Source organism: Tigriopus californicus, chromosome 10, assembly GCF_007210705.1.
Source record: "Tigriopus californicus strain San Diego chromosome 10, Tcal_SD_v2.1, whole genome shotgun sequence".
Classification (NCBI taxonomy): domain Eukaryota; kingdom Metazoa; phylum Arthropoda; class Copepoda; order Harpacticoida; family Harpacticidae; genus Tigriopus; species Tigriopus californicus.
The window spans coordinates 3,093,612-3,120,221 of record NC_081449.1 but is presented as its reverse complement, the minus strand read 5'-3'; the positions used below and the strand labels follow the sequence as shown (position 1 = coordinate 3,120,221).

General features: G+C 44.9%; 2 protein-coding genes across 6 annotated transcripts; both read right to left on the bottom strand.

Moving 5' to 3' along the window:
* Positions 1–399: 399 nt before the first annotated feature.
* LOC131889137 (putative fatty acyl-CoA reductase CG5065) lies at positions 400–2,424 on the bottom strand. Its single transcript, XM_059238152.1, has 2 exons — positions 1,282–2,424; positions 400–1,213 (listed from the first exon to the last, which is right to left on the bottom strand). Exons 1-2 carry the CDS (start codon positions 2,030–2,032, stop codon positions 495–497), a joined length of 1,470 nt encoding a protein of 489 aa, XP_059094135.1. The 5' UTR covers positions 2,033–2,424; the 3' UTR covers positions 400–494.
* An 88-nt stretch (positions 2,425–2,512) lies between these two features.
* On the bottom strand, positions 2,513–25,702 carry LOC131889135 (nuclear hormone receptor FTZ-F1 beta-like). Of its 5 annotated transcripts, XM_059238148.1 has the most exons (9): positions 24,916–25,702; positions 10,311–10,802; positions 8,947–10,035; positions 5,535–6,405; positions 4,869–5,443; positions 4,547–4,799; positions 4,319–4,473; positions 3,906–4,044; positions 2,513–3,839 (listed from the first exon to the last, which is right to left on the bottom strand). In XM_059238148.1, exons 3-8 carry the CDS (start codon positions 10,027–10,029, stop codon positions 3,952–3,954), a joined length of 3,030 nt encoding a protein of 1,009 aa, XP_059094131.1. In that variant the 5' UTR covers positions 10,030–10,035; positions 10,311–10,802; positions 24,916–25,702; the 3' UTR covers positions 2,513–3,839; positions 3,906–3,951. The 5 variants fall into 5 exon arrangements, with proteins under 5 accessions (XP_059094131.1, XP_059094130.1, XP_059094132.1 ...); XM_059238147.1 differs by having other exon boundaries at positions 8,947–10,802; XM_059238149.1 differs by having other exon boundaries at positions 8,947–10,799.
* Positions 25,703–26,610: the final 908 nt, after the last annotated feature.

The following is a 26,610-nucleotide window of genomic DNA, read 5'->3' as shown; positions in this document are numbered from 1 at the left end:
TTACCTAAACAAAACTATGATCACCCATTGCATAAATTGGAACTTCGTTTCAAAAATCCGCAAAAGGTCGCATTCATTGTGTCTTTTTTTACTTAAGGTGCTTGAAACAGTTACACTTTTCGTACGATTTGGACCTTTTCTTGTCATTTTTAGACGAACACGCTGACATGAATTATATCTTTAACTTAGTGATAATATTCAGGAAACCCAACGCAGAAGTAGAAACATAAGGCTAGTCGGATTCTAAAATGTATGTTTAAAGTATATTATGTAATTTTACGAACTACTCTTGAGCTTGATCCCTAGGGTAAACTTGTTTCTCTTGGGTTTTTCTGATTCGCGCAACCTTGTACGATGATAAATTTTAAGTAAATTTCAGTCCATGCCAAGGGTCTTAGATGAGTTAGATGATGGTTTTTTTTATTTCAGGAAGGCATACATTTCCCCAAATGTCATACAGCAAAAGAAACAATATTCACCGGTTCGATGATGGTCTAATAAATGAAGCTCAGAAGGTATTTGAAAAAGTTGAAGATCATAACAAACATGATCACTTGAAGGCCGTAATGGCATAATTTCAGGATCTGAAGCTTTTTCCTACAATCTCCCATGGAGTTGGGGTCGTTCTTGAGGACGAAGTGACGCGTACCTTGTACGTAGCTTCTCAGAAACGATTTCCAGTCCACCGCCCTCACATCAAAATCGAATGTGATCCTATCCTTGGGTTCCAAACTTTCACACAGTTGCCTCACATTTTTAGTGGACCAATCCCACTCTCGATTGGTGAAGTACTCCAACGCAGCAATAGCTTTGACCATCTTGTTCAGGATATTCACCATGTATGGCTTTTGTCCCATGGCCACCTTGCAAAGGTCGGTTAGGTACGCTGGTATGTAATGGAACGCGATCTGGCACATCATGTCCACAACGGCAGACTTCTTGAAGGATCCACCCGGATACCAAAACATCTTTTCGGGAGGGTATTCCAACAGAAATGGTTGGAATATACTTTCAATTTGACCCCACAAAATTGGATTGAGGTCGCCCGAACACATGTTGTAGACCGGAAGGCTTGGGGCTCGAGATTCACTCATTCTCTCAGCTGCTACACAGAGAAGGTTGATCACTTGATCCACGGGAACCAAATCGGCCTTGCATTCGCGATCCACTTTCATCGTTCGTAAAAATCCTGACCCGGCTCCGACAACCATGCCTGAAAATGTAACCATATGCAGAGTTAGTATACTTCCGAAAAAAAAAGAAAGCAAGATCTGAATTTACCTGTAGGTCCATTCATGTTGTCAATCCAACCGGGGAATGGTTCTTGAAGGGCGGCGACAACGATCGAAGGACGTACAACGACAGTTGGAATTTTCTCAAACGCCTCTAAGACCAATTCTTCGGCCTTGGCTTTTGTGAATGTGTAGGAGTTTGGACGATCTCCTATGATTTCAAGTGTCTTCTCGGGAGAGTTCAAGACCTCATGGTCTCCAGTTTCGCACATTTCGATGATGTCTTGCGCCTTGGGGGGAGCGAAGAGTACACTTTCATCGATTTTGGACGTGTGACAGTTGCAATATGCTGTAGAGACGTGAATGAATGCACGTAGCTTGACCATATTCTTGGCCAAATTTAGCAGATCCCGGGTGCCTCGCACATTCAAGAATACAGCCTTGGTCAAAACTTCGTCGAACTTGATGGTGGCCGCTGAATGAAAAACCACCGAGATGTTCTCAATCACTTTCCGCCTGTCTGCCGGTTTCAATCCCAGACCTTTTTCGGAGACATCGCCGGTGATAACTTTGACTTTGGACAGACTGCCCTCGACTTCCTTGAACATGGGAGACTTCAAGATGCCTTGGAGCCGCTCCTCCGGAGTCTGACCCCGCTTTTCCCGAATCAGTAGCCAAATCTCGCCGATTTTCGGACATGATTTGAGGAGCTTGAAGATCAAGACTTTGCCCAGGAATCCGCTTCCACCCGTGATGAAAACTGTTCGCCCAGCGAAGAACTCGGATACCGGACCAGACATTGTTGACTCGGATGGCTTTCAAGACGTACTGACTTTATAGAATGGTCCGATTCTGGAGTATCATTCGACACCGGTTGCGCGAGAAGAATCAGGCGATTACGAAACGTACGTCAGTGGTTGTCGAGTTGTCGCGGCGTTATGTAATGTTCGCGCGGGAGAGCCTCTCTTTTGCACCGTTCAAGCTTTAAGGGCCTTCCTTCTCTTCTCCTTTGTCTTGGAGAGGAAAATGGACTTGGGACGAATGTTCTAACAATTATCGAAAATTGAAGGATGCTCAATTTTCTCGTGACAGAGAATGGATCAGCAAAAGAATGACCCTTTCGGAAAGATTTTGATTTAAGGAACAATGCGTTAACTGTTCTCTCGACTGTACCTCTCTAGGTGAATTCTGTTCTGCTAGGGGATCCAGTTCTAGCCGACTTTGCTCGTTGGTAACTGATCGAGTTGTAAAATGGCAGATATGAGTGCTCTAGTAGATGGTTTGGTCATTTTCGAAACAATTTTTATTATGCATATACAATACTGAAAAATAACAGAGTCAACCAAACACAAGCATCAGCTTCAGTTATAAAAAGGTAATTATTATATTACTTGGACAGCAACTTGACAAAACATGTGATCTTTGAAAAAGGAGGATAAGAAAATAGATCAGATGGGGATCATAAGAGAAGTAGGTGGCCGCAAAACCTTTTTTTTACAAAGGATATTCAGGAGATTAGTATCAAGTTGTTGCAATTGTAAAATTCAAATTTCGAGTACCAAAAATTGCGGAGGCGTTCCAAAGATCCAGGTACTTTCATTAATGATCTCTTATTTCTTCTGGGAAGGATAGTATTTGTTTCGTGTTTTTGCAATCTATTAGTCTTCAGTCTCTGGGGGCAAAGGTCAGTAGCATCCAAAGTGTGTTGGTAAGCTTATCTGTGGTAGAAATCAATGGCAATCAATCCATTTGCAGGCTGGAAAGCTAGAAAAGGGGCTCGGGCGCTGTTACTATTCACATTTTTGTTCACTTGGAACGTGCACAAATCGGCTTGTTGGGTAGAAAAATAATGGAACCTGTTGTCATTTCAAATTCGTAACGGGTCGATTAGAAAGGTTTTTTTCAAACGAAAATACTGTGATCGAGACGAGTCTTGGATGAAGTTAAAGAACCATGGAGACAGCTTGGGAAGGTCAGTTTGTAATAAGATACGGAAGCGAAGGGAAAAAGAGTTTGAGAAATCTGGGAGAATTTCACGTCGTAACTAAAAAGTATCACCAGAAAACAAATCGTCGCCGTCGTTGTTGTTGTTGTTGTTGTTGCAATTATAATAATAGTCATAACAAAAGCCATAATCATAATAATAATAATAATAGTCATTAATATCATTACAAAGCATTAGTTCGAAGGACTCATGTTCCTGTCTGCCCTTCAGTTTCAACCAAAATGTTTCAATTGCTACAAATGAAGTTGTTTAACTCTTCACAAGCTGGACTTGGCACAACCAATGAAGCACACTTATTCGTGACTCAGTTAAAAAATACGATTACAAATTGGTTCATGTTCAGGTAGCTCTTTGATTTGTTTTGACAAGAGTTGCGCTTCTTCATTTTGTTAGATTTAGAGAAAACGTTTCAGAATGCAGCTGCCAAAACAAGATGGCGCTGGTCTTTCGGAGAGAATGCATAAGGAAGATTTGGCGCCAAATTCAACCGTTGCAATCATTCCAGAGCTTAGATTCCACGAGGATTTCACAAGTGGTTGAAGAAGTAATTATGGTTTTGTGAGGTCGAAGTTGATCCAGGCCACGGAATAAGACCGTCAGAACTGAAAGAAAGCACGAAAATTTGTATCTTTTCTGTTCTTTTGTTGTCTTGGATCTTTTACTCTTACCCATACAACTCCTTCTTTGACAACTCAACGAGAATCCTTTTATAGCCTAATGATCTCCTCTGAGTAATTCCATCAGTAGATTGAACCCAGCGGTCTCACCTTGGGCTTGCTGTCTGGGGCAGAGCATCTCTTTTCCGACCTAAAAACGAAAGCAGAACTTCCTTTAGACGCTTTGTTTGGCTCCATCCAAAGTAAACATAGGTCTCTTCTCTTTGTACTTGTGTATGTTTGAATCCTGTCACTAAGGGCTGAGCGAACTCAGCAGGACTCATTACTTAAGGCCACACGTGAACATGTGCGGCCTTCAACAGCCAATTTTGGACAAAAGCTGTCCACATTAAAAGGTCCTTCTCCTTCCGTCTTGAGTGCGTTTCCTACTTGAAGAGCTCGGATGAGTCATTTCTTCCTCTTACCTGGCAAACTCTTTGTAGCTCTGGGATACGCAAGAGAAGTTCTCCAAATTTCGCTGGAAGTGACGAGTAATTGAGGGTGGTGTACTTTTGAAGCGATTGGACCACTTTCTCTTGAGAATCTCTCACGTGTTCTGGTTCCTTCAAACCCGACGCATCTGAAGGAGAGGATCGAAATCAAGTTGTAGCGCGACTAACGAATTGCGATAGATATTGTGCTATGAGACTCACCCGAAGTCAAGAGAACAATAACTTTCATGCTGACATATTCATAGTAATCCACTTTGAGCCTCCTCAATTGCTCCGTGAAGTTGAGCATTTTTTCCACACAATTTTCAATCCCGTATTCCCGCGCCATTTCCAAAGACAGAGATTTTTCGTTGGATACGCGAATTAGTCCAGGTGATCCGATAGATCTATAGCAACATGAGAAGACCAAAAGCTCGCACCACGCATTAATCAAAAGTGCGATTTGGTCGTCGATCTGAAACAGACAACACATGGGAGTGTTAGGAATCAAGCATCTTCCCAACCCTTGAGAGTGATTTCTTACCAAGATGTTCTTGAAGAGCGGCAGACTCTTACACCACTTGACCAATTTGTACAATCGTTTGTCAGCCATGACGGTCAGATTTTGAACCATGTCAACTTCTCCCATGCCGCTTGAGTTGAGACGACTTTCGAGGGGTCGACTTGAGAACCAAAGGTGTTCCACATCCATGATTTTCTGAAGCAAAGGCGGGACACCCATCTTCGGCGCCGTGTCGCCCAGGCTCAAGTCTGTCTCTTCTGGAATGGTCTGGTGAGGGTTCTCCATCGGGGCATGGAGTGTGGGAGGGGCGCACTCAAGATTGAGGGTACGAGCGCGATCAGGAACCTTGCGGCTTGAAGCATTATTACTGACATAGGCGTTGGTCATGGTCGAGGAGGTGACCTCATTGAAATGGGCCTGATCCTCCAACATCTCCCTCTTCAGTGGAAGTGGCACAGAGGGGAGGCCAGGAGGGAGGGGAGACTGCTCGGCGGGTCCTGAGGGCGCTTGGTTGGGTTTGCCATTGATCCCTGCGGGTAAGGTGTAAGAGCACTGATACGTTGACCGTCCACCCCTGGTTCGATCCTCTCTTATTGCTGTGGGAGGAAACAGATCAAGAAGAGTTAGTGACCCTCATACTTGGCTGTCAAGGAGACTTGATAGGTACAACTTTCCATCAGGACTTACCTTCCAGTTTCATGCCGGTTTTGAGGCATTTGTCAAATCGACAGGCCGGGCATTTCTTCCGAGTGGCAATGCTGATCGGGCATTGGGCACCCCTCAGACACACGTAGTTCTTTTTGTTTTGAACCGTTCGCTTGAAGAAGCCTTTGCAGCTTTCACACGAGAAGATTCCGTAGTGAAATCCTGAGATCTTATCCCCACAGACCGGACAAGGACTGTTGATGAGCTGTTGGCGGGAGATGCCAGAGGCTTGAGCAGAGGCGTTCAAGCCCAAAGGCTTCTCTTCATTTTCGTTGTTCTCGGAAATTGTGGGCGAGGAGCGGCGAATGTCCAGCATGGTTTGATGGTAAGTGGGTGGCAAGGATAAGTGCCTGGACACTGGCAGAGGTGACGAGGGCAAGGCCGGGAGGTGAAGATGTCGGCTCTGAACCGGGGAATGGGTGGGAGACTGATGGGTCGGGGAGAGAGGCGACGTGGCCGCCGATGAGTGAGAGCCGCCGTATTGGCTGGCATCGCTGTTATTACGGCTCAACGAAGGCGTGGTCCTCAAGGAAAATGGCGACGAGAAACCCGACAGGTGTCGAGATTGCACAGGCGATTGGGTGGGAGAGTAGTAGGCAGAATGTATGGCAGAGTCCGGCGAAGGCGTCGTCCCACCCTTGACCAAATGTCGCGCGGTCAAGGGGCTGGCGGTGGGCGTGGCTCCGGTGGAGGACACCTCGAATTCCATGTGAGCATTGAGCTTGTGATGAAAACGGTGGGGAATGACGTTGAGTTGAGGACGTGGCGATCCCGATGTGGGTGTATCCGAGTCAGCTCCCCGAGGAGTGCTCGAACCCGCCGAGGCGGCCTCAATTTCCATCATCTCCTCTTCCTGAAAGGGAAAGACAGATTTCTATCATCGACGTCATTCTACGTACGGAGAGGGAGACTTCTGAGAAGCGATCACTTTCTCGGATGAGGAAGAAAAGTTTTAGCGGTCATTAACACGAGTGCAAAACGGCAAGCGGAAGCCATACACATTGCACACACATATACATGTATATATATACATACACACACACACACCGACATAGACCGACGTGTGTGTGTGCGTGTATGTGTGACTCTCTACACAGTCAACCGTGCAGTCGCCGTACGTAGGGAAGTCGCTGTAGCAACAGAGCGGAACTTTCCACTTGCTTGTCCTTGGACTTTCTGCAATTCTTTGAAAAAAGGGCATCCTAATTCTTTCAAACAAATATCCTGCCAGAAGCTCCATTTAACAACCTCCAGTCTGTGTGCATGTTGTATTTTCATTGAAATGGATTAATGTAATTTCTCCGAAAGAAATACAACGGTCTTTCTTACTTCTGAAGGTCTGACTTGTGTCGAAGGAAGCCAGATGCTTTTTCCTGGTATGATGTCATTTTTGGACAAGGTCAGAAAAACAGTTGCTCAAGGTCAGCGCTGCAAAACTTGGATAAGAAAAACGGAGGTGCAAAACTTCTCATCATTGCTCAGCCTTGCTTGCTAGACCGACTGGTCTTAAAGGCCAAGAGGCCATTTACATTCTAAGTCGACCTCCACTATGCAGTTATAATGTCTGGAAAAGTGACCACGTCGGAATTGAATCCAGGCTCTGGGACACAACAATAAAATATTTCTGTCTGAAATGGGGATCGAACACAGTATGGCCACCTCTCTCCTAATGTGCGAGGTGAGCTGAAGGTCGACCTTGTTCAAATTCTTGAGCAAAGGTCCACTTCCGTACTTCCGAGACATCTCGGCCGTTTGTTTCACAACGTGGTGATAATCGCGTCAATTGCTACCGAAAAGATCTTCTGCCAGGGATAGACATGCGAACACTTGCATAGTTAGGCATGCCTTCTACATATGCGTGAGCATTTTTGCAAAAATAATGCTGGCACATTAGAACCATAATTAACATTTTATGATTCCATTTTATGAGCCCATGATTGAACTCTGAGTACTGGAGCCTTTGGCCAATTTTTCCTACGGTTCACAGACCTTAGGAGGTAAATGCATTCAGAGTTCATTCTCACTTCTCACGGAGCGACGACCTTTGACAAGAGAACAGGAGACGAAGGCAAAAAGTCCCGACCTTTGTCGAAGCAAGCTGACAAGAGCCATTAAAATAAAAATGGCACGCAATCATTAGGGGAAAACATCCAACTCATCTCGATTTGAAACACGGGAGAGAAAACTCTTCTGTATGAGTCAAACGGATTTTTTCATAGAACAAGTGGATGATGATTCATTTGTCATGTATGCCGTTTATCCTACACATTTTGACATGCATATGAAGTATATTCCGAAATTGCAAAAATGATCTGTAGAGCCTTAAATGGTCTCTGGAGTTGCAAAAATATACAAATGGCTATCTATTTAAACAAGAAACGAGACAACTGAACAAGAAAAATTTGGAAAGGTATGAGGACGAAGCTGACTTTTGTCTGGAAATCGTTGCCAAGTCATTTTGTTTCTATGCGTTATCAATAGTAAAGAGTATGTTAGAACTAACGCCTTTTATCTCTAATTGAATTACACTAGGACAACCGCATGTATTTACCTAAAAACACTGGGACATTGAAAAGAATTTGTCGCTCATGTCCGTTCAAAATACACCTTTATTAGAAAGCTGTTGCCTTTTCCGGTCCTTCCTTTTGTCTCGGGCAGCATTTGGCAATCATAATATAGACAATAAAAAAGGCCGCTGAGCTCAATAATGGCCACAAGTAAACAGGAGTAAGTGCGACCTTTACAGTTGAATGAAATGCTCTGCAGGGAATAACTTTTCGTGACAAACCTTTTTGTTGCTGGGCTGACTAATCATAATAATAGCGTTATCTTGAACGCAAAGTAAATAGTTGAACGGCTCTTATCGAAGTTTGTAATTCCTTTCGGGCCTTTCCATTTTGGCATTTTGAGTCCGCTCGTTCACTTCCGTCCAAATTTTAGAGTCTTTTTCTTCTACACGTACGTAATAGGCTTCAATTTGGTTTGAATGTCGATATCTCGTAAATGGGATTCCAAAAAAATGTCGTCGAGTGCAATGAGAAACACACATGCGATTATTTATGGACCGGGAATAACGAGATAAAGGTCGTTCACAGGTTGGCTTCAAGCAAGAGATTATGTAATCGAAATGTCTAGAAAATGTACTATTTCGAGGTCATCTTTCAATGTTGCCAAGCAAGGTCAAGCACTTTAAAATGCATGTTTCCAATTCAAGAGTCTCTCTAAATTGAAACGTTAAGGCATCTTCTTAAGTTCATCTCATCGGGGTTTCTTCCGCAAAGGGCTTGGAATCCCACTTGGGTGGTCTTAAGATTTGGGAGAGAATCACAAAGAAGAAGAAGAAGAAGAAGATGCCAAAACTGTAATCCTTGATTGACCTTAAGAATTGGCTTACCTGTTTTCGCTCTGCAGCTTCAGCCAATTTGTGAAGGGCCGAGTTTTGATCAATCCATGCCGAATTGTTGTTCCCATTTAGGAGGGCTGTGACCCCATTGGATTGGGAGCTGTCGGTCTGCATTTGATTATCATTCGAGTCAGCCTTGACCAAGTTGACGGCGTTATTAGTATTGGCCGCTAGAAGAGCCGCCGCAGCCGCCTCGAGTCTTTGTTTCTTTAGCCGCATTTTGGCACACAAATTGGGTTGTGGACTGTTGTGAACAATAGTGGAGACGCCCTTACAAAAGGCCTCATTCCGGTGGGCGGGAGAGAGGTTCATGGGGGTGGGGGAGTCCTCCTCCATGGCCATATCACCGCCGGATCCCACCCCTCGGTCATCATCACACTCACTGGAGATGGTCATGTTGCTATTGGAATCGGCACTTTGTCTCAGAACGCTGGAGTGAACGCTATAACTACTACTTGTCGGTTCCGCAGCACTTGTTTTCACGTGGGGAGTCGCCCCTGAACTGTTGTTGAAGGACGAGCTCGCGAAGCTACATTCAACCGGCTTCTTCAAAAGTTGTTGTTCCCTTCGCCTTCTCGTCCTCCCGTCCTCTTCATCCTCGCCGGTTTCCTCGTCCTCTTCCTCCTCCTCGTCGTCGTCGTCGTCGTCCCCCTCCGCCTCGTCCTCCTCCTGTTCGTCCTCCGCTTCTCCACGTAGCAGCTCTCCCAATCTGCCCTTTGTCTGGAAAAGCATAGCGTCCTCCTGCTCAGGGATCCTTCTTCCTCCTCCTCCTCCTCCTGCTTCTCCGTCTTTTCGAGCTGGACCCACGCTCGCCACGGCCATTGCGGACGTAGTACGTTGTGTTGAAGTTGCACTTGTCCTGGCATTGCCGCCTCGTCGCCACAAATGCGACAAGGGTGCTTTCTCGCCAGACAATGCGACTGGAACTGGGGTGGCCCTCCTGGGTTCACCCCTTAGATGTTCTTGGAGTTCGGCTTGTTCCAGGGTTGTTTGAGAACGAACAAATGTAGAGGAGGACGAAGGCTGTTCCACTTGGGACGATGACTCCACCAGGGAATTCTCGATCTCTTTCATCGCGGTCTGAATAAGGAGAAAGAGAGATACATACCAGTTCGAATGACACTCTCAAACCCCCTTCAGATTCGGCAGAGGGTAATACGGACCAAAAGAGGAAAGGGGGAATTGCTGGTGGAGGGTGGATCGGTTGGTTGGGTGGTTGGTTGGTTGGTTGGTGGCTTGGGAAATGCGAAATGTGCAAGGTGGTTCACAAAGACGGAAAAGGGGACTCTCAAACAAGGGGGTGAGGGGCAACGTTTCCAGACTAGGATCTTGCCTCCGACTTAATACGCACGTACCTTTCAGACGTCGGGGTTTGATGGTGCTCCACAAGACCTTCTCTATCACAGCCTTCAAAATTTTGCTTGGGAGCTTGGATCTTCAGACGGCTGGATTTCTGTTTTCAGACGAACGAAAGAGGATCTTTTTGGCACTGGTTTGAGGATATTATTGGTGGTTTGAAGTCTGATGAGTGACGTGTGAAACGTGCGGATTATTTCCCCCTGGCTTCAAGGATCTCGCCAATGAACGTCTTGGTAATACAACTGTTTCTTCTGAGTTCCGTGGCAATCCTCAGTCTTGAATTGAAGGAACACTTTGTACTGAGTCAACAACAATGGGCGTGGGCAGCACCTTTTGGCCATGTCTTGGGCGAAAAAATGGGGTTTTTGTACTAGTTCCGGAAACCAGGAAGGTCAGTTTAACAAAGAAGACTCATCATTGAGGTTTTGGGAGAATTCAATCTAGGATGAAAGACGGCGAGGTTCAAAATACATGGATGAGTTTGCCTGCTGAAACAAGACACGAGAGAACAAGGTTAAAATGGTTGAAATGGCTCGAGCTTTAGGGACAGATTAACCTCATTTTCCACCCAAGTCGAGCTTGACGATCCGACCTTTTTGTGACTATGATTTGAGCCATGCTCTTTTTCTGTCAGTTTTTGTGGATTGATTGCAAAAATGTTGTACTCGCTATTGAAGTTAGAAGGAGAAAACAAGACTTGGGAAGTGCTTTTTCTTTGGGTCGGATGATGAAAGACTGCTCTTCCAACACAAAGAAAACTGAACATATGGAAACAAATGTGTCTTTTGATGCCAAGAGCATCCAACCAATGGAATGAAAATGGTTCCACAACTCCAATAAAAAAAACACCTTCATTTTCAGAAACAAACAAACCTTTGGCCCGATTGGCACAAACCAATTTGGCATGTGCTGCCAGGCCTTTTCATACTTTAATATCACGGATTTATCCATTCAAAGAGCTAAAAGTGCGGCGGAAATCCTTTGAACTTTGAGCAAATGTTGTCTAATGTGACCTAAAGGCGGTAATCCAAGTAATGATTTACTATTGCCGCGAAACGAGTTCGATATCGGCATATTTTCAAATCAAAAGCTTGTACTGTGGTAGCAAGCGTAGCCTTTTTTCTCGAGAGGATTCAGAACACACAAGGCTGTAGGTACTTTGTTCACTAAGGGGCCACAAAAAATGGCCTGGCATAACTTCGGGAATTTCTTTGTTCCCTTTCATTCCACGTACTGCGTGCTCCAGACTAAGGAGCGCCAATAAAAAACGATCTGACGCTCCCCAGAGGAAAAAAAACACTCTTGAAAATGAGGCTATGTCCTTCAGCTAATAAAAAAAGTATGCCCATCTGAGCCAAAGCTCGTGGCGTGTTGGTTCGACAAGTTTCTGGTGTCTTCGTATTTCTTCATTTCCAGGCAACAAAGAAGCCAAATCGACTCAAACATACTGAAGGTCAAGGCAAGCAGATTCACTCTATTGTCTTTGTTTGCATTCAACTTTCTAACGACGACCTCAAAACGATCCTACCACTCGATCAAGTCACATGCTTGCTAAAGGGAGCTCCAATCGAAAGTTATTCGACAATAAAGAGACCCGGCATTAATGTTGCATGGCGTGATGACCTACAAAAAGCCGAAATACACTTTGTTGTCTGAATTACCAAGAACAAAGGCCTTCTTCAAGAGAGAAGGGAGAGGCATTTCCGTGGTGGCCAGAGATCCCGATCATCATCTCTCTCTATCAAGAAATGGAACGAGGGTCTCTCTCCTCAGTTTCAATCAAGCTCTGCCTAAATAAACGAATGGACCCAATTTGGAACCTTTCCCATAAGGTGCGTGGCACCAATTTGAAGCACCAGAGCCTCATAATGTGGTCTATTGAGGTCAGTAAAACATTAACGTGGGAAGCCATGCAACGATGAAGACCACGCACGGCCTTGGCATTACAGAACAGAAGAAAGTCTAGACTCAATTGACTTGTCAGTGAAAGTGGATCACCATCCTTCCCTCGGTTCATTTTCACATCTAGGAATTGATCAACGGGCACGAATCCGATGGGTGACATACATTTCCCAAAGTAAGTGGAGTGGAAATTCCATTGCCAAGGTAGTTTTGAACGCCTTTTGATTATCATGTTTGATAAGCAGGAAAGCCAGACAGGATAAAGGGAAACTGGCACGCAAAGTTGGAGTGACCTTATTTCGTTCCCTATATCTAGGAGCAATGAAGACTCTTGAGAGAGACTGACCGATTTAGGCGTCAGTATGTATGTACGTACACTGCAGTAGTCGTACAGTTGAGTGTGGCACCTTCCTTGCTTTGCCTCCACAAAAGGGAGGCACTCTGTTCACGGTATCTGTTGTCGGCACGGAAGGCCACAAAGGACAAGGGCGAAGGCTGTTGAATGGTCACACTCGGTGAGGGAACATTTGACGTGACGTAATGGCGGCCTTTGTTGTGCACGCGCGTGTGAGTACTTCATTCTCCAAAGGCCAAGTTTAGTTGCAAGGGGAAATGAGGACAAAGATACTCCAATACCAATTTAGGGCGTCCTGCGTGCCACTAATCGATCAAGGCCTCCCTGGTGATAAGGAATAGCAAAACCTTTCCTGTTGACGTTTTTGCTTTAATCTAAGACTATTTCAGGGGGCTTCGATGGAACATATTTTCTATAGGGACCTTTGTCATTTGAACCAATACATAAGCCAGCCATGGTGTGCGACCAAGGAAAAAAACCACTCTCAACAGAACTCACCAACGGCCTTTCTTTCTTTCCTGGTTCTTCCAAGTTCATAAGACATTGAGAAGAAAGAAAGATTGAGATACGTACGCCAAGGACGAGGAAAAAGGACAGCGAGTATTGAGGCCAAAATAGCAACGGGCAGAAAGCCTGACCTCAATTTCTTTTACTTTGCTCGAGAAACCAGCGTCCTCAAAAAACAAAGAAATTAGGAGCACGCGCCCAAAAACTTTGCCACTCAATTGAGCGTAATTTGGACAGTCGTAAGCGATGAGTGAAAAATCATAGATGGATTGGCGATGTTGGTTCAGGCTTTCAAATTTATGATAATTAAATTCAAACTATACAGAATTATTATCGAAAATGTGGATAACAAGGATAACCTTTGAAGGTATGAAACTCACCAAGCCTTGACAAGCGTTCGTCACTAAAGGTTCTTGATCAGCGCAAAAAATCAAGGGACTCTCGGCTGATGTGCTTAGACTTCTTACTTAAAAAACACTTCAGTTGGTTTAAAAAAGGGGCCCAGCAACCTATAGGCACCACAACCACCACCACAACAACAACACTCTCTCTAGGTTGAATTCGTTCATTTTCAAGGCATATGCACTGAACAGGGAGACACACTTAAATGGTAAAAGAGGGAGGGAGAGAGAGCTAGAGAGCACCGCTCGGAACTGTGAACACTCAGACCGCCAATGCCTAACTGACTGTTGTGCGCTGGTTGGCAGAGCAGAGCTGTTGCCCTGAGATGTTGGTGATCAAGCCTAGGTTTCTTGAAGTCCATCATGGTCTCTCGCACTCTCTCTCGTTTGGTTCAAGAGAGTGAGAAAAGTTTGTGCGGGCGAGCACTATTGTCGTAGATGAGAGCTTAGAGGAGCGACTATGATCTCCTTGAGGAACCCCAAGGCAAGCCTGCATGGACTCAAGCACTTACATGTGTGGCAGAGCTCTCTGCTCGATCCATGGAGAGGCAACAAAGATCATCGACGGTTACGGAGGCCAACTTTGCACTGGGGGAAAAGAGCTGGGCCCTTTGGTTCAACCTTGACATTGTGTTTCTTTTATTTCGGTTCTAAACCAACAAAGACCGGCCTTTACACTTTCAGTTAACTCAAATTTTCGCTAGCAGTGTCCCTTAAAGATCGTTTTTAATATCATTTTCCAGAAGCCATGTTCTTGACAGTGTATGAAAAAATAAACGCATGAAGCCCTATGGTAGTGATGGGGGCAAAGAAGACGAAATACTGTAAGCGAGAGAGTCACTGCCAAGGTAACTCGACAATCGCTCAGGCCGAATGCCCTCCCTCCTCCCTCAAAAAAAAGATTCCTGGAGCTTTTTCAGGTTGACTTGCATGAAATATACAAAGAGAGTTTTTCAAACTGGCAACAAGTACGCCAACAGCATAGAGATGTCTAGAAACCGGACAAATCATTCGGCAACTAAGTGATTTTTTATCAAACCACAAGACTCGGTTTATCATCAATTTTGGAACGTGGTGATTTCAAAATACATACGTATATACTGACCACCATGTGCATCATGGAAATGCCAACTTCATAACATATTCCAATTTGCTAAACAATCCCTCTTTCCTCTTTCACAACATGTCCTGACCGTTGTTACCGTGAACACCAAGCACTCTACCGAACTCTCTGATTGGAAACGAGAGGCGAAAACTATCAGCAACTTTTAACTTGAAGCATGAAGGTAGTTGGCACACACTCACCCACACACACATATAGGTACATAGAGACAGACAGACAGACCCAGAGAGGGCCAAGGGCGTCAGGCAACACCATTTTCCCTGGCCAGGGTTGTTGTGGCTCACACTGCATGAGCAGACTGGAACAACTACTCTCACATGGCAATGACCATGAACGCGTCGTCGTCTTGGTCTATGGCGGTTCGAATCTCATGATGATTATTACCCTTCCGAGCGCCGTTTTCTCCGGGCACATGCAAATGTACTAGTGTGGTTCTCACTGGTCCGATCCTATGTACCTACAATACGTACTTGGCTACTGAGGGAAGACATCCCTTCAAACTGCATTGACTGAGGTCCCGTTAGTTGTGAATGTTGGAGATCGCCATGTTGCACGAGCTGTCTCGGAAACAAGTTCAAGGTGCTCGGGGAGAAACAGCTCCAGCCACCATTTTGGTTCCCTGATATTTTCTCCATTCCCCATTTCCTTGATGGTAGAGACGAACGCGACCAGAATCGTCAAGAACAACATGACATCCTGAGAGACAGGAGGTAATTTTCGAGATCCAGGGGCCAACACACACCTTGTGTTCGGAAAGGCTCCTAAGGAGAAGAAGTGAACGACCTCTCAAATGGATGTGGATTAGAGAGTGTTCAATTAGGTTCATCAAACATAATCTATTTTTTCACATGTGACGACTTTAACGAGAACAAAGAGTCCAATGACCTCTAACTTGTGGTTGTGACGAAGGTCCGAGGAGCAAAAGTTGCTTTAGGTCGATGCCTGGTTGCCTGTGGAATGTCACCCAAAGGATCCGAGTCCATTATTCTCGTCCAACCTGTCAGTTCAATTGTCAGTTTCCCATTTTCCACTAAGCAGCAGCCATGTTTTTGTATGTCAGTTCTCCATGGAGTTCATTGGGTTCGCCGCATATTTTTTCAAGGTGAATGCCTCAGGTGCTTCAATCCGGCAATCACCTCAAGGCTCGTTCGATCAGGCCTGCGTTAGGCCTATCAAGAATCTCAATCTTGAAAGCACTCTTCTTGAACTCATCAAGAGAAAAGCCATAGGGGCCCCCATGTGGTTGATTGTTTTGGTTACGTTCTTGTACGACAACGACTCGCGAGCATGAATGAACATTTCAGGCCCTGGGTCTACTTGGGCCTATGCGGCGAACTATCTACGCTTCTCTAAGAGCTCGTTCACAATCAACATCATCTTTAAGACCGTGGGGGCAGTGCAGTGCTGGGATAGGAGAGCATTCAGCCAACCCGGTCTCTGAGTTAGTCTGCCATGCGACTGTTACCAATGGAGGAAAGTGAGGATGGAGCGTCGATCGGTGGTGGGCCATTTCAATTTCTTCGTTTTCCTCACGTTCGTGCAAAATAGCTCAAACGCCGGGTCTCCAGACGCCTGATTCGATGGAGAGGTTCCTTTTCCACTGTTTTATTATCGAAACCACTTCGAATGCGATCCATTCAAGTGGAGTGGTCCAGGTCTTGTCAAGACGCATATCACTGGCATAATGGGATGAGGTCTCTTCTGAATGCGTGAGGTGCATTCGACGGGCCATCTTCTGTACTAAGAGTAGGTAGTCTGTCCGTAATAGTTGTAGTAGTAGAAGAAGTAGCAGTAGTTCATTTGAGTCATCCGTTAGAAACAGTTTCAAAAAGAGAGAGAAGCCCCCCTCTCTTTTTTTCTGGTTTTCGGTTGCTGTTGTTGTTGTTGTTGTTGTTGCTGCTGTTAGCGTTGAATCTTCCTTTCTCCTTTGGTCGTCCAATGGTTTTGGAGATTAGGAGAACGCGAGGAGAACGTGAGGAGAGGGCGATGACCTTCATATATGCATGCCTATATTCCTTTGTGAATAGGAGAGAGGACCAACGAGATACAGTCCAACCCAAGGTGGTGGTGTAGAGGTGGTTGATGGTTGATTGGTTGGTTGGTTGGTTGGTCGTAGGACGCTCACAGGTCCTTTATTGAATGCCCAACAACGAAGCCATGCGTCGTTGCTACTCTGGAGAAACCAGATTTTTACAGTTTCGAGGGCAATAATTGGCGTTGAAGTCCAATATTGTCTCAAAGGCCGGTTTGGCGACGTCTTTCACTAAATACTAGAAGATGGATGACGATCTCCAGTTTGAGTTTGAGCTCGACCAAACATAATCCAGATTGTTTACCCCAAGTGTGTTCTCAATCGATAAGGACGACACATTCAATTGGGAAGTCTTTAGCCAGATCGGGTGAGGAGGTGTCAGACACGTTTTTTGGGGGTCGGAAATTCATCAAGCCTTTAACTAGGCCATGCAAACAAAGTCTGGACAGTAATCTCAAAGTTAGCTTCTCGTCTATGTAATACATTCAGAACACATGGATGAAAAAAAAAGAGACATAAATAATCACAAGTACCCTTGACGAGCGTTATCATTGGTCATAAATCCTCAATATGAATTTGTATCAGAAATGACTTATGCGCATGGCATTTCCTGGTTCGCGATACAGTGCCAAAATTGACCTAGTTTTCGCAACCGCGGACCACCTCAAAGAAGACGCTGAGCACCACCTTAACGTTCTACCATTAAAATTATATCAATTTTTTCGGCCGCCTGAAAATGTTTTTTTTAACTCTCTAAGGCCAAGCTTAGCGTACTTCTGAACACGTTTTCGATTGTGCAAAGGTCGTGCAAGAGTTGCAATGTGTTTAGTGTCAAGTAGGCCACGAGGTGCCTACTTCCGGCAAATGTTCATACCACGAAGGTCGTTGCTCCCACAGCAGCCTTTTCCGTTATCATCACACATTAAAATGCTATTCGCCCGGCACACATACATACACACTATAACTCAATCAGGGGTAGAGGATCTCTCCCTTGGGTCAACGCCCTTGGTTAAGAAGAGGCTGACCTATTCGAAGAGGTCCTTGCTAGAAAGGGGAGCATGATCTTGCACATGGCCTCGATTTGGCCTTTTCGGAGATTTCTTTCGCTCGAGGATCGTGACTAATAATCCGAGATACCTGAGTCATTCCGAAGACCACTTTTGGACACGAGGGGGATATTCCGAAACATAACTTGCCGGCAATACCCGAGAGCTCTAAAACAACCTTTGTTCCACGATGACTAACTATACTTTGACATTCGTTGACTGACTCATCCCCTCACATGGGTTCATCGACAGGAGGAACAGAAAAAGGTCACACTTGTATAAACGATAATAATTTTAGAAATCCTAAGGAGGAGCAATCTGTTCAAATAATAATAATGCTAAAACGCTCAAAGTGAAAAGTGTAGGCAAAATATGTTTGTTTTTTTCCTTCATAAAACGACAGCTGTTCATAACAACATAAGAATCTGCTACCTATATAAGAACGTAGTTCTTGTGATTGAACAAACACGACCGAGAATGTGCTTCCCTCGTTAATGCCATGCTGATCTCGATATGCTGGATAGTTCCATTAAGATATGGCCTGAAAGCCACTTTCTCTCCCCTTAGATTGCATTCCTTATCTCCAAGTCTCCGGCCATCCTTTCAACCCTCGCCCCATTTGTGCTCTGCTTATTTCCCACCCTTTTCATGCCCAAGAAAGCAACCCCTGCGGACCCATTGCTTCCCCAGAGAGAGTGAGAGGACACCACGTTGCCAGGATCATAATTAACGCAACTAGGAACTTGTTTATCACAATGAACCGAACCACCATGTTTGCGTTCTATCCAAATACCGCAAATACCATGAGGAAAACCGACCAGTTTCGCTGGAATCGGTGTCTTAATTCAATTTGTCAAATAACAAAACTGCAATCGTTTACGTGGAACACATTTCACTTCACGCGTGCGATTCCTGTTCCCCAAAAACTGGCCTTTCCCAATCCTGTCCTTCAGTGAAGGCAACACGACACCCTCTCCGTAATGGAGGACGTCGATGTAGTCTGGACTTGTAACTCACGCCAAAAACGACGCCATTCACCTCTGATGTGGAGCCAGCTCACAACGAGGCACAGAGGAGTCATTGTACCCGGCTTTCTCTCTTTCTCTCTCTCTCTCTCAAGTCCCAGCCTTTGTGGCTCCACTCTTAAGTATATCAGTGATGGTGTGTGCGTGTGTGTGTTTAAAGGCGGAGAAGAAGGCTGAAGAGGAAGGGGGAGAATATTTGCCATTCCCTCTTCCTTTTTCCTCTCTTTTCATGGCGACGGTTCCTCCTTGTCTCTTCCTGTTCCTGTGAGGGGGGGATGGCCTCAAAACAGCCTCGAGTAGCCTCGTCCAGCCGAGCTTGGCTTGGCTTGCCTAGAGGTCATTGTCTTGAGGACCAAAGTTCCTTGCACCCTGTTGTCGATCATAGGAACAAGACGAAGCGAAGAGACGAAGGAGAAGGAGGAGAAACGGGAGGATGAAAGATTTGCCGTCCACGGACGACACCTTTGTAGAAGCTGGAAAGATCTGCAAATGAAACTTGGCAAACGCCTGGGATGAGAATCATCGCCAACGTCATTCTCCTGTCAGACCTTTAGGAGTAAGATGAACTGCAAAAGCTCAAGAAAATGAGTGCAAAGACCTCTGTCAAAAAGAGAGAAAAATCATGCCACGCCAACTTGCTCGTATTAATTCGTAAAAGGAAAGAGAGAACGAGTTTCATTGGCCTGACTTTCAGACAACCTTCCGGATTATTTAGCACGGCCAAGAGAGCAATCTTGGTTTTCTCTTGCTCTCCTGTTTCATTACAACCAAATACCATTAGCTCTTAATTAAATCAGGCAAAAAAAGGGGGAACAGATCAATATTCACCCTCTCCATTCCCATTAAACAGTTGTTGTTCCGATAATCCCGAGCTAATAAGTGGATGCCGAGGCTCTTTGTCTCTTGGACAGACAAATGCAGCTTTTCATCCATTACCCATAGGGGCCAATCAGTAATTCGTTCACAATACTAATGAATCCAACTCTTTCCAGGGAAGTAATAATGACATTCAAGGCTAAATATGGCGAAGCGGCCGAAGCCTATGCTTTGCTCAACGTGGCGAATAGGGAGAGAACGAAAGAAAGCTCTTTTTTCCTCCCCCTTGGTACATACTGGAGTACACAAAGGAGGAGGAGGAGGAAAGGGGGGAACGCAATGAGGCAAGAAGTTGTTACCTTCAAAAGAACCCTCGCCAACAGCAAGGCGAGGTCATTTCCCTCTGTGTAAAGAGCCATAGCCCAGCCGACACAAGTGCAGGGTGGATCGAGGAACGGGGGTAAAAACGCACTTGGGGAAGTATTGATCTTGAAGTTACGGCTTTCTCCAATGCCAAGTATCCGATCCCTCTCACCCGGGAGAGAGGGAGCTAGCTAATGCTCAGGGTAGTTTTTGCCCCTCTCTCGCCAATCCTCGGTTGAAGGAATACTGATCTTCTGGAAAGGGATCAGGGGCTAAATGTTCCCTAGCATTTGCGAGAAAAAGGACAAGTTGTTTGGTCGAACATGCCCACAAATGTATCAGATCAATTGACACCAAGCCATAACAACATCGTGCAGGTGCAGGTATGGCTTGTTCAAGCCCATAAATCGGCTATGTAATATACATATCTGCTCTCTGTATCGACCTGTTTTATCTTTTTAAACATTTGTTGGAGAGCCGACAAGGTTTATTCACCTCTCTTGGCTGGCTGAACGCCCTTGCTTTGAACTCATGTTTCCCCAGGGACGCTTCTTAAAGTCCTTTCGTTATGCCCTCATTGGAAGTTGGGAGCGTGAGCGAACGAGTGACGAGGGTGGATGTGGAAGTGGATAGATACTACATACAGGGGGGGTGCTAGCATTGTGTGTTATGTGCACGGTGCACCCTGCAAGTCTGTCTTTCCCTTTGGCAAACGGGCCAAATAGTACATGTGATCATAGGAGGGTGAGGGAAAACTACGCAGCACCAAAATGTACTGAACTTGCGAGTGGACCCTCAAAGACGAGGCTGTCAAGGAACTTTGGAAACGTTCATCGAGAGAGGGGAGCAAGAGGTGGTGTGGTGGAGGGAGCTGCTTCGCCGAGAATACAAGTACAACCAACCCTGGCCGAAGCTTGGGAGTTGTTGTTGGAAGGGGAGAGGGGATCCACGGCAAGTTTGCCTTCAGGGTTTATATCGATCGACACAAGGGGGATGAAACGAGAAAGCCTTGGATGAAAGGACACACAACAAGCCATAATCGTATCTGGAAGGGAGAAAACGTTCTGTTCCCGATTGTTGTATTGCTCTTTAATGACGGGATAAGTGATTGAGAGATGACTTGCCATTTGTGGGGACCTTTCAAGAACAGGTGCAAGGAAGAGAGTCAGAGTACTTGGACCATCCATGGCCGATTAAAAATGCCAGTCAGCCGCACAACGTTTCAAAACCCACGGGAACCCCCTACTGGGGTTTGCTTTCCATTTGCAAATTTGTCTTTCGGGAGATATGAGTCGAGAGACGAGCATTGAAACCAGAACGAACAATTCTGTAATTTCACATGGAAAATTTAGTTTAAACGTCTTGGGTTGGCCTAGTTAGCTGCAAGGAGCTCTCGAGTTTCATTTCAAGCCTGATTTGAACGACTGCCCGAGAAGTTGCGGCAATGGTGCGTGCTCAAAGATGCCGAATGGCGGCCTACTCACACCAAGGATGCGGATTCTTAACTCCATCAATTGGCCAAATTGCTCACACATGTTCTGCCAGATCCGCAGCAGCAGGTTATCGATCGCAAGAGTCGTCCTCTGGACGGATTCCTAGTTATCTGAAGATTTTGCAAAAAGAGAGTTGTCGGGCTGAAAGGCAAAAAGATGGCCCACGACGCTCTTCAGCTCCATTCGCTCGACAGTGCAACAAGGAGGGACGAGATATCCCAAGTCGAGAAGTTGAGGAGCCACGCTGTCTACCAAGTCGAAAAAGATTGGCTTCTCAACAAATGAGCGTGGAGCACAACGTGGATGAGCCATGAAGCCGATGAGTTGGCCAGTCGTCGAGCCCAAAGCTACCTGCATGCATTCATGGGCATTGTTTTAGGCCTTCCAGGCACATGAAGTCATATTTCAAGACTTTTGAGTTGGCCGAGGGCTATTCTCTTGGTTAGCAGCCAACACGTCTAACCTCACTCTTACAGACCTCTCCATCCGAGGATTGAATTTCATGAATATCATGATGAAAAGGAAATGGTGGGGTTGAGGAAATAATAACGATGGGAAACGTTGTTTTTTTTTTTCAAAATCAGACGCATAACACCTCTCTGATCTCCTAAAACACTAGGTTTTTTTTATCGGAGCTGCCTTGGAATAGCCATGGCCATCAATTGTTTTTCAAGAAATTTCGGAGTCAAAAACAATATTAGGTGTGAAATGTACTCAAAATGTAAAAGCCGAATTCTAAGGAAATTGAACGATTAAACGATATTGACTTCATGGATGGCCCTGGTCATTCTTGACCAACAAGACTCCATAAGCTCGTCAATGTCTTCGTTGGCGAGAGACTCGAAAACAGATTTTAGGTTGAGAAAGGTCAGATGGAAAAGCCATCACTCTACAATCAAGCTTTATTTTGGGCGATTTGGATATATGCAGGGTATTGGGAACAAAATGACTAAGGAACCATTAAAACAAGGTCAAGTGTAATGTTCTGTACTCAAATCAGGCCAAATCAATTCGAGAACACTTTAGACGGGAATAGCTTTTCCCTGTGCTCTAGTTCTATGTATAAGTTAACTATGTACCTCTATGTATGGGCAGGTTTTTAGTGCAGTATTGTATATGCTGATATTGTTGTTTATTCTCGGACTCGCTTTAATAGGGACGGGTAAAAGAATATCGATAATCATAGAACGGCAAAATTGAAGGCGAGATCCCTACGTCTTCCCAATTGTGTATCTACGTACTAACCTCTCTCAAAGAGTCTGAGTAGGTCGATCAAATTCAACTCATTAGGCTCCTTTCTTGTGGTGCTAGGATTCAAATCAATTTTAGGTGGAGTAGAGTATACACTCACAATTTCAATCTTTACTGACAAATTGCCTTTGAACAACCACAATGGAAACACATGTGTGTACTTCTATGTTAATCTAGCTTTGTGTATTGACATATGTAATCATTACACTTGCAGCAATACATTCGAAAAGCATGGATCTCGCTACCAAACCAAATGACATGTGTCAAAACATAATGTTTTACTCCTTTTTTTGCAGATATTCCAACTCATCGCACTCAATTTTTAATCGTTCGAACGCATTAAATGCTCTACGTATATATAACGATATTCGACGATTTAAATAATAATCTTATTCTTGATTTGATCACGCGCTCATCAAGATCGAACTCAAAAAAAAAAAACACCCAAAATAAGTGAAGTTTATGGTGGAACTGTTCATGTTTTGATGAGTTTTTGAGACGGTCTTGAATCTGATTTTGATTTGGCCAAAACAAGAGAGTTATCGGAAAGTAAAAGCTTTCAACCCAAGGTTGATTTTGGATCGATGTAGTTTTTGACCTTGTCGATAATCAACCCAGAGCCAGGTTTAGTTGTCAATTGATCCTTGCTTTGGATTGAACTCAGTCGCTCTCGTTTTGTCTGCAATGGTGGCATTTATATCCGATCCCAGACAATCTTTTTTCGATGCAACATTTAGTCCCTTCAAACATTCGAATGCATCTCCCCCCAAAATGCTGTTCACCGCCATTCCAAGTATTGACGCTTACATTTGCAACATGTTCTTCTTACGCCAAATGCCTCAATACAATCCTTCATTTTCACTTCTACATTGTGAACCAAAGCAATTAAATGAATACGACACAACTCGAGAAAAGTCTTCATTAATTTCAAGTGGAGCAAAACACTTGTTCAAGTCACACAGGTTTGCTGTTTGCTTGGCGCCTAAAGGTCATTGATATTTGATGATCTTCCTTCCATGTTGCCACTTGAACAATGTCTTTCAAAGTCATGGCCAAGGACAAGCTGAAATCGAGCAATGCTCTCACTCAGCACAAACCGATTCATCCAACGAGTCCACACCGAGAGACACGTTCACCTCCATTCAAGTCCCGAATTACTACGTACATCCATTCGTACAGTAGTGTGGGCGCCGCCAACAACAACTGCCAAGCTTATACAATTTGACTTGTTCCAATCCGACAAGTTCTTCGATAATCTGAGACATAGTGTCTGGCGAACTCCGATGAGGGCATCATTGCTGCCTAGAACGACGACATCTCGAACTTGGAGCTCTCGCATGAGGAACTTGAAAACACAACGACCCGTACTCGTGGATGGTCATCTATCTTCTTTCTCTGTGTGCGTTTCGTTGTGAGTAGGCGTGTACGAGTGTACGAGTGTGCGTGGCAGGCAACGAGAACAAGCAAGCAATGAAGGAGGGGGGGAGGGCTGTATTTTTGTGCCTGAGATCTTGACTTTGAACGCAATCAGACGGCTGGAATGGAAGGATCTAATTTTACTAGATCCTGGTCAGGCTTCTTGGTCTTGGAAGAATTCGGTTTTCTCTAACGGTCGCCCACTGGATGGAGTGCCTGGAGAGTCAGGAGGAGACCGAGGGGGGTGAGACAGGTCAACTTGAGGGATGTGGCGGAGATCCGATGACTTGGAAGATTTTCCCGCCAAGATATCCAAAGAACGCAAGAGAGAGAGAGGGAGAGGGAGAAAGAAAGAGGAAGAAAGCGAGGAGAAATTCCGCCACTTTCGACCGAATCGAATTGGAAGTGGTAGCCTTTCTCCAAGATTTACGAGGACCTTCACCCTCAATAAAATCGCCGTGGCTTCTTGGACAGAGTACTCGAGAACTGATAGGAATCCTTGCGGTTACGATTGAGTGCATCCAGAGAATATGACTCCCCTTCTCTTCTTGTAACTATGTCGTACATGCCCTTCGAGTGTTTGTGAGGCGGATCCGATTGCTCGCCGTTCATCGTTCATTGTCAAGGCCTTCTTTCCCAATGAAACACGGTGGGTAAGTGAGTGTGCCTGCCTGTCTGTCTATTGGCTGTTTTATCCTTGAACTTCGCTCAGATTGGCTGCTTTCTCAGGCGACTGGGACTCAAGGACAAGGACAAGGTCATTCAACCAAACAGAGTGGAAAAGCCGGTACACTCAAGTTGGCAAGGCCCAGGGGATCTCGCTTGGACGACCGACCACACTTCAGATCAAAGAGGATAAATGAGATCTTACCTTAACTTTAATATTAAAGGGCCCGAGTCACTGCTGAAATCCTGGACATTTCCCCAGATTTCGTTCGATTCCATCACAGTTATGGAGAAAAGCTTTGGAGAGTTCAAGCCAAGCAAAGTTGGCCGTGACCGCCCGCGAGGCTGCGAGAGTTGCTCGGGGATCGCTTGGCAGGCGGCAGAAATGCAGAGCACACACTCCAACCACGAAACGACGTCCCTCCCGACGCTCCCTACGTACGTACCTACGTACGTACCTACGTACGTACCTACGTACGAGAAGCCTACCCACACCAACGGGTACTCTATTGCCTTGACAGAGGTCGGGAGAGAGTACGTTAAAGCGAAAGAGTCGGTCGATCCGAGGGAAGCTGTGATCGCTTTGGCGGCCGGCGACTTCATCACATCATGCTGGATCTGGATGGATGGATGGAGTCTCGGAGTGCCTTGGCCTTGGTAATGGGACTGTTGCCAGGCCTCTTGAGTTTCCCAATGCATGGACGATGGACAAGCCGAAAACACAGCTTCCTTCCTTCTATTCTACTGAATACACTGAGGAGCTCGTCGAGTGGAGGCAGAGGCAAAAGAGCTTCGAAACTCTCCGCCCCATCCAGCATTGTTCGGGTTGAGAGTTGCGAGACTAGGCGTCCAGTCGGGCAGACTAGAAAATCAAGGAATTCATTGATGTTGTGCGAACACGACTAGAAAAACTGGGAACGCTCTCGGACAAGTTGGAAGAGTGCATGCTGGCGATTTTTCCTTCACCCGCGAGAAATCGACCGCCAAGGGACGTTCTACTTGTTGTTCACGAACGAAAATAGTTTTGAAAAATGACAGAGTCTGTTTCTCGGGTCAAATTGTGTTGAACGATGGCTAAGTAAGAGTAATAAAATACTATGGTCCCATGCTTACGAAAGAAAGTAACATTATGAAACCGACTAAAGTGGGAATGATTTATGATAGCAAAGCAAAATGAAATTCATGGGTTGCTTACGTAAACAAGACTATATATCAAGAGACCTTATATGATGCATCACCATGATGTTTTGTGTGTTTCAGAGTGAAAATCAATGCAATACGTGGTGACTTGAAAAAAATACCTTGGAAGTAACCTCGTGCAATATTTTTGAATGGTGAGGTCTCTCATTTGATTAACTCCGCATACGCAAATGAAAATGTTCTGAATGGAAAAACCACAAAGTTCATGCCCGATGGTCAACACGTAAAAGTAAAGTCAAAAGGGTTTTTTTTTGACGTGGCGTTTTAGCGTGTCGAAGAAAAAATTGTACACAAAAGATGGCTGAATTTAATGTTTTTCTCAAGTTACAACATTTCAATAAGACTAAAATCTGATATTGATTTGCTGATCATACTTTTAAGATGCAAAGAAAATGGCTGGCCGAAAGTGATCTAATGAGCTCACATAATTATATAACAAGCTCTGAATATCAAATTGCCAACAAAGTTTTTCGAGCAAGATCTCTTGGTTTCCTAGACTTTGGGTGGAGAAATTCAAAAGTGGAGGAATTTTTTCGGAACTCTAATCCACTTTTGAAGTTTAAGAGTATAAAATAACAGAAAAGGAGAAATAGAATATATACCAATTCATAATAGCAGTTGCAATTCTATTGAAAACGAATATCCTTTTTTTCAAGTTGAAATATTTGTAAATCAAGATGAATCTGTTCCCACCAATTGA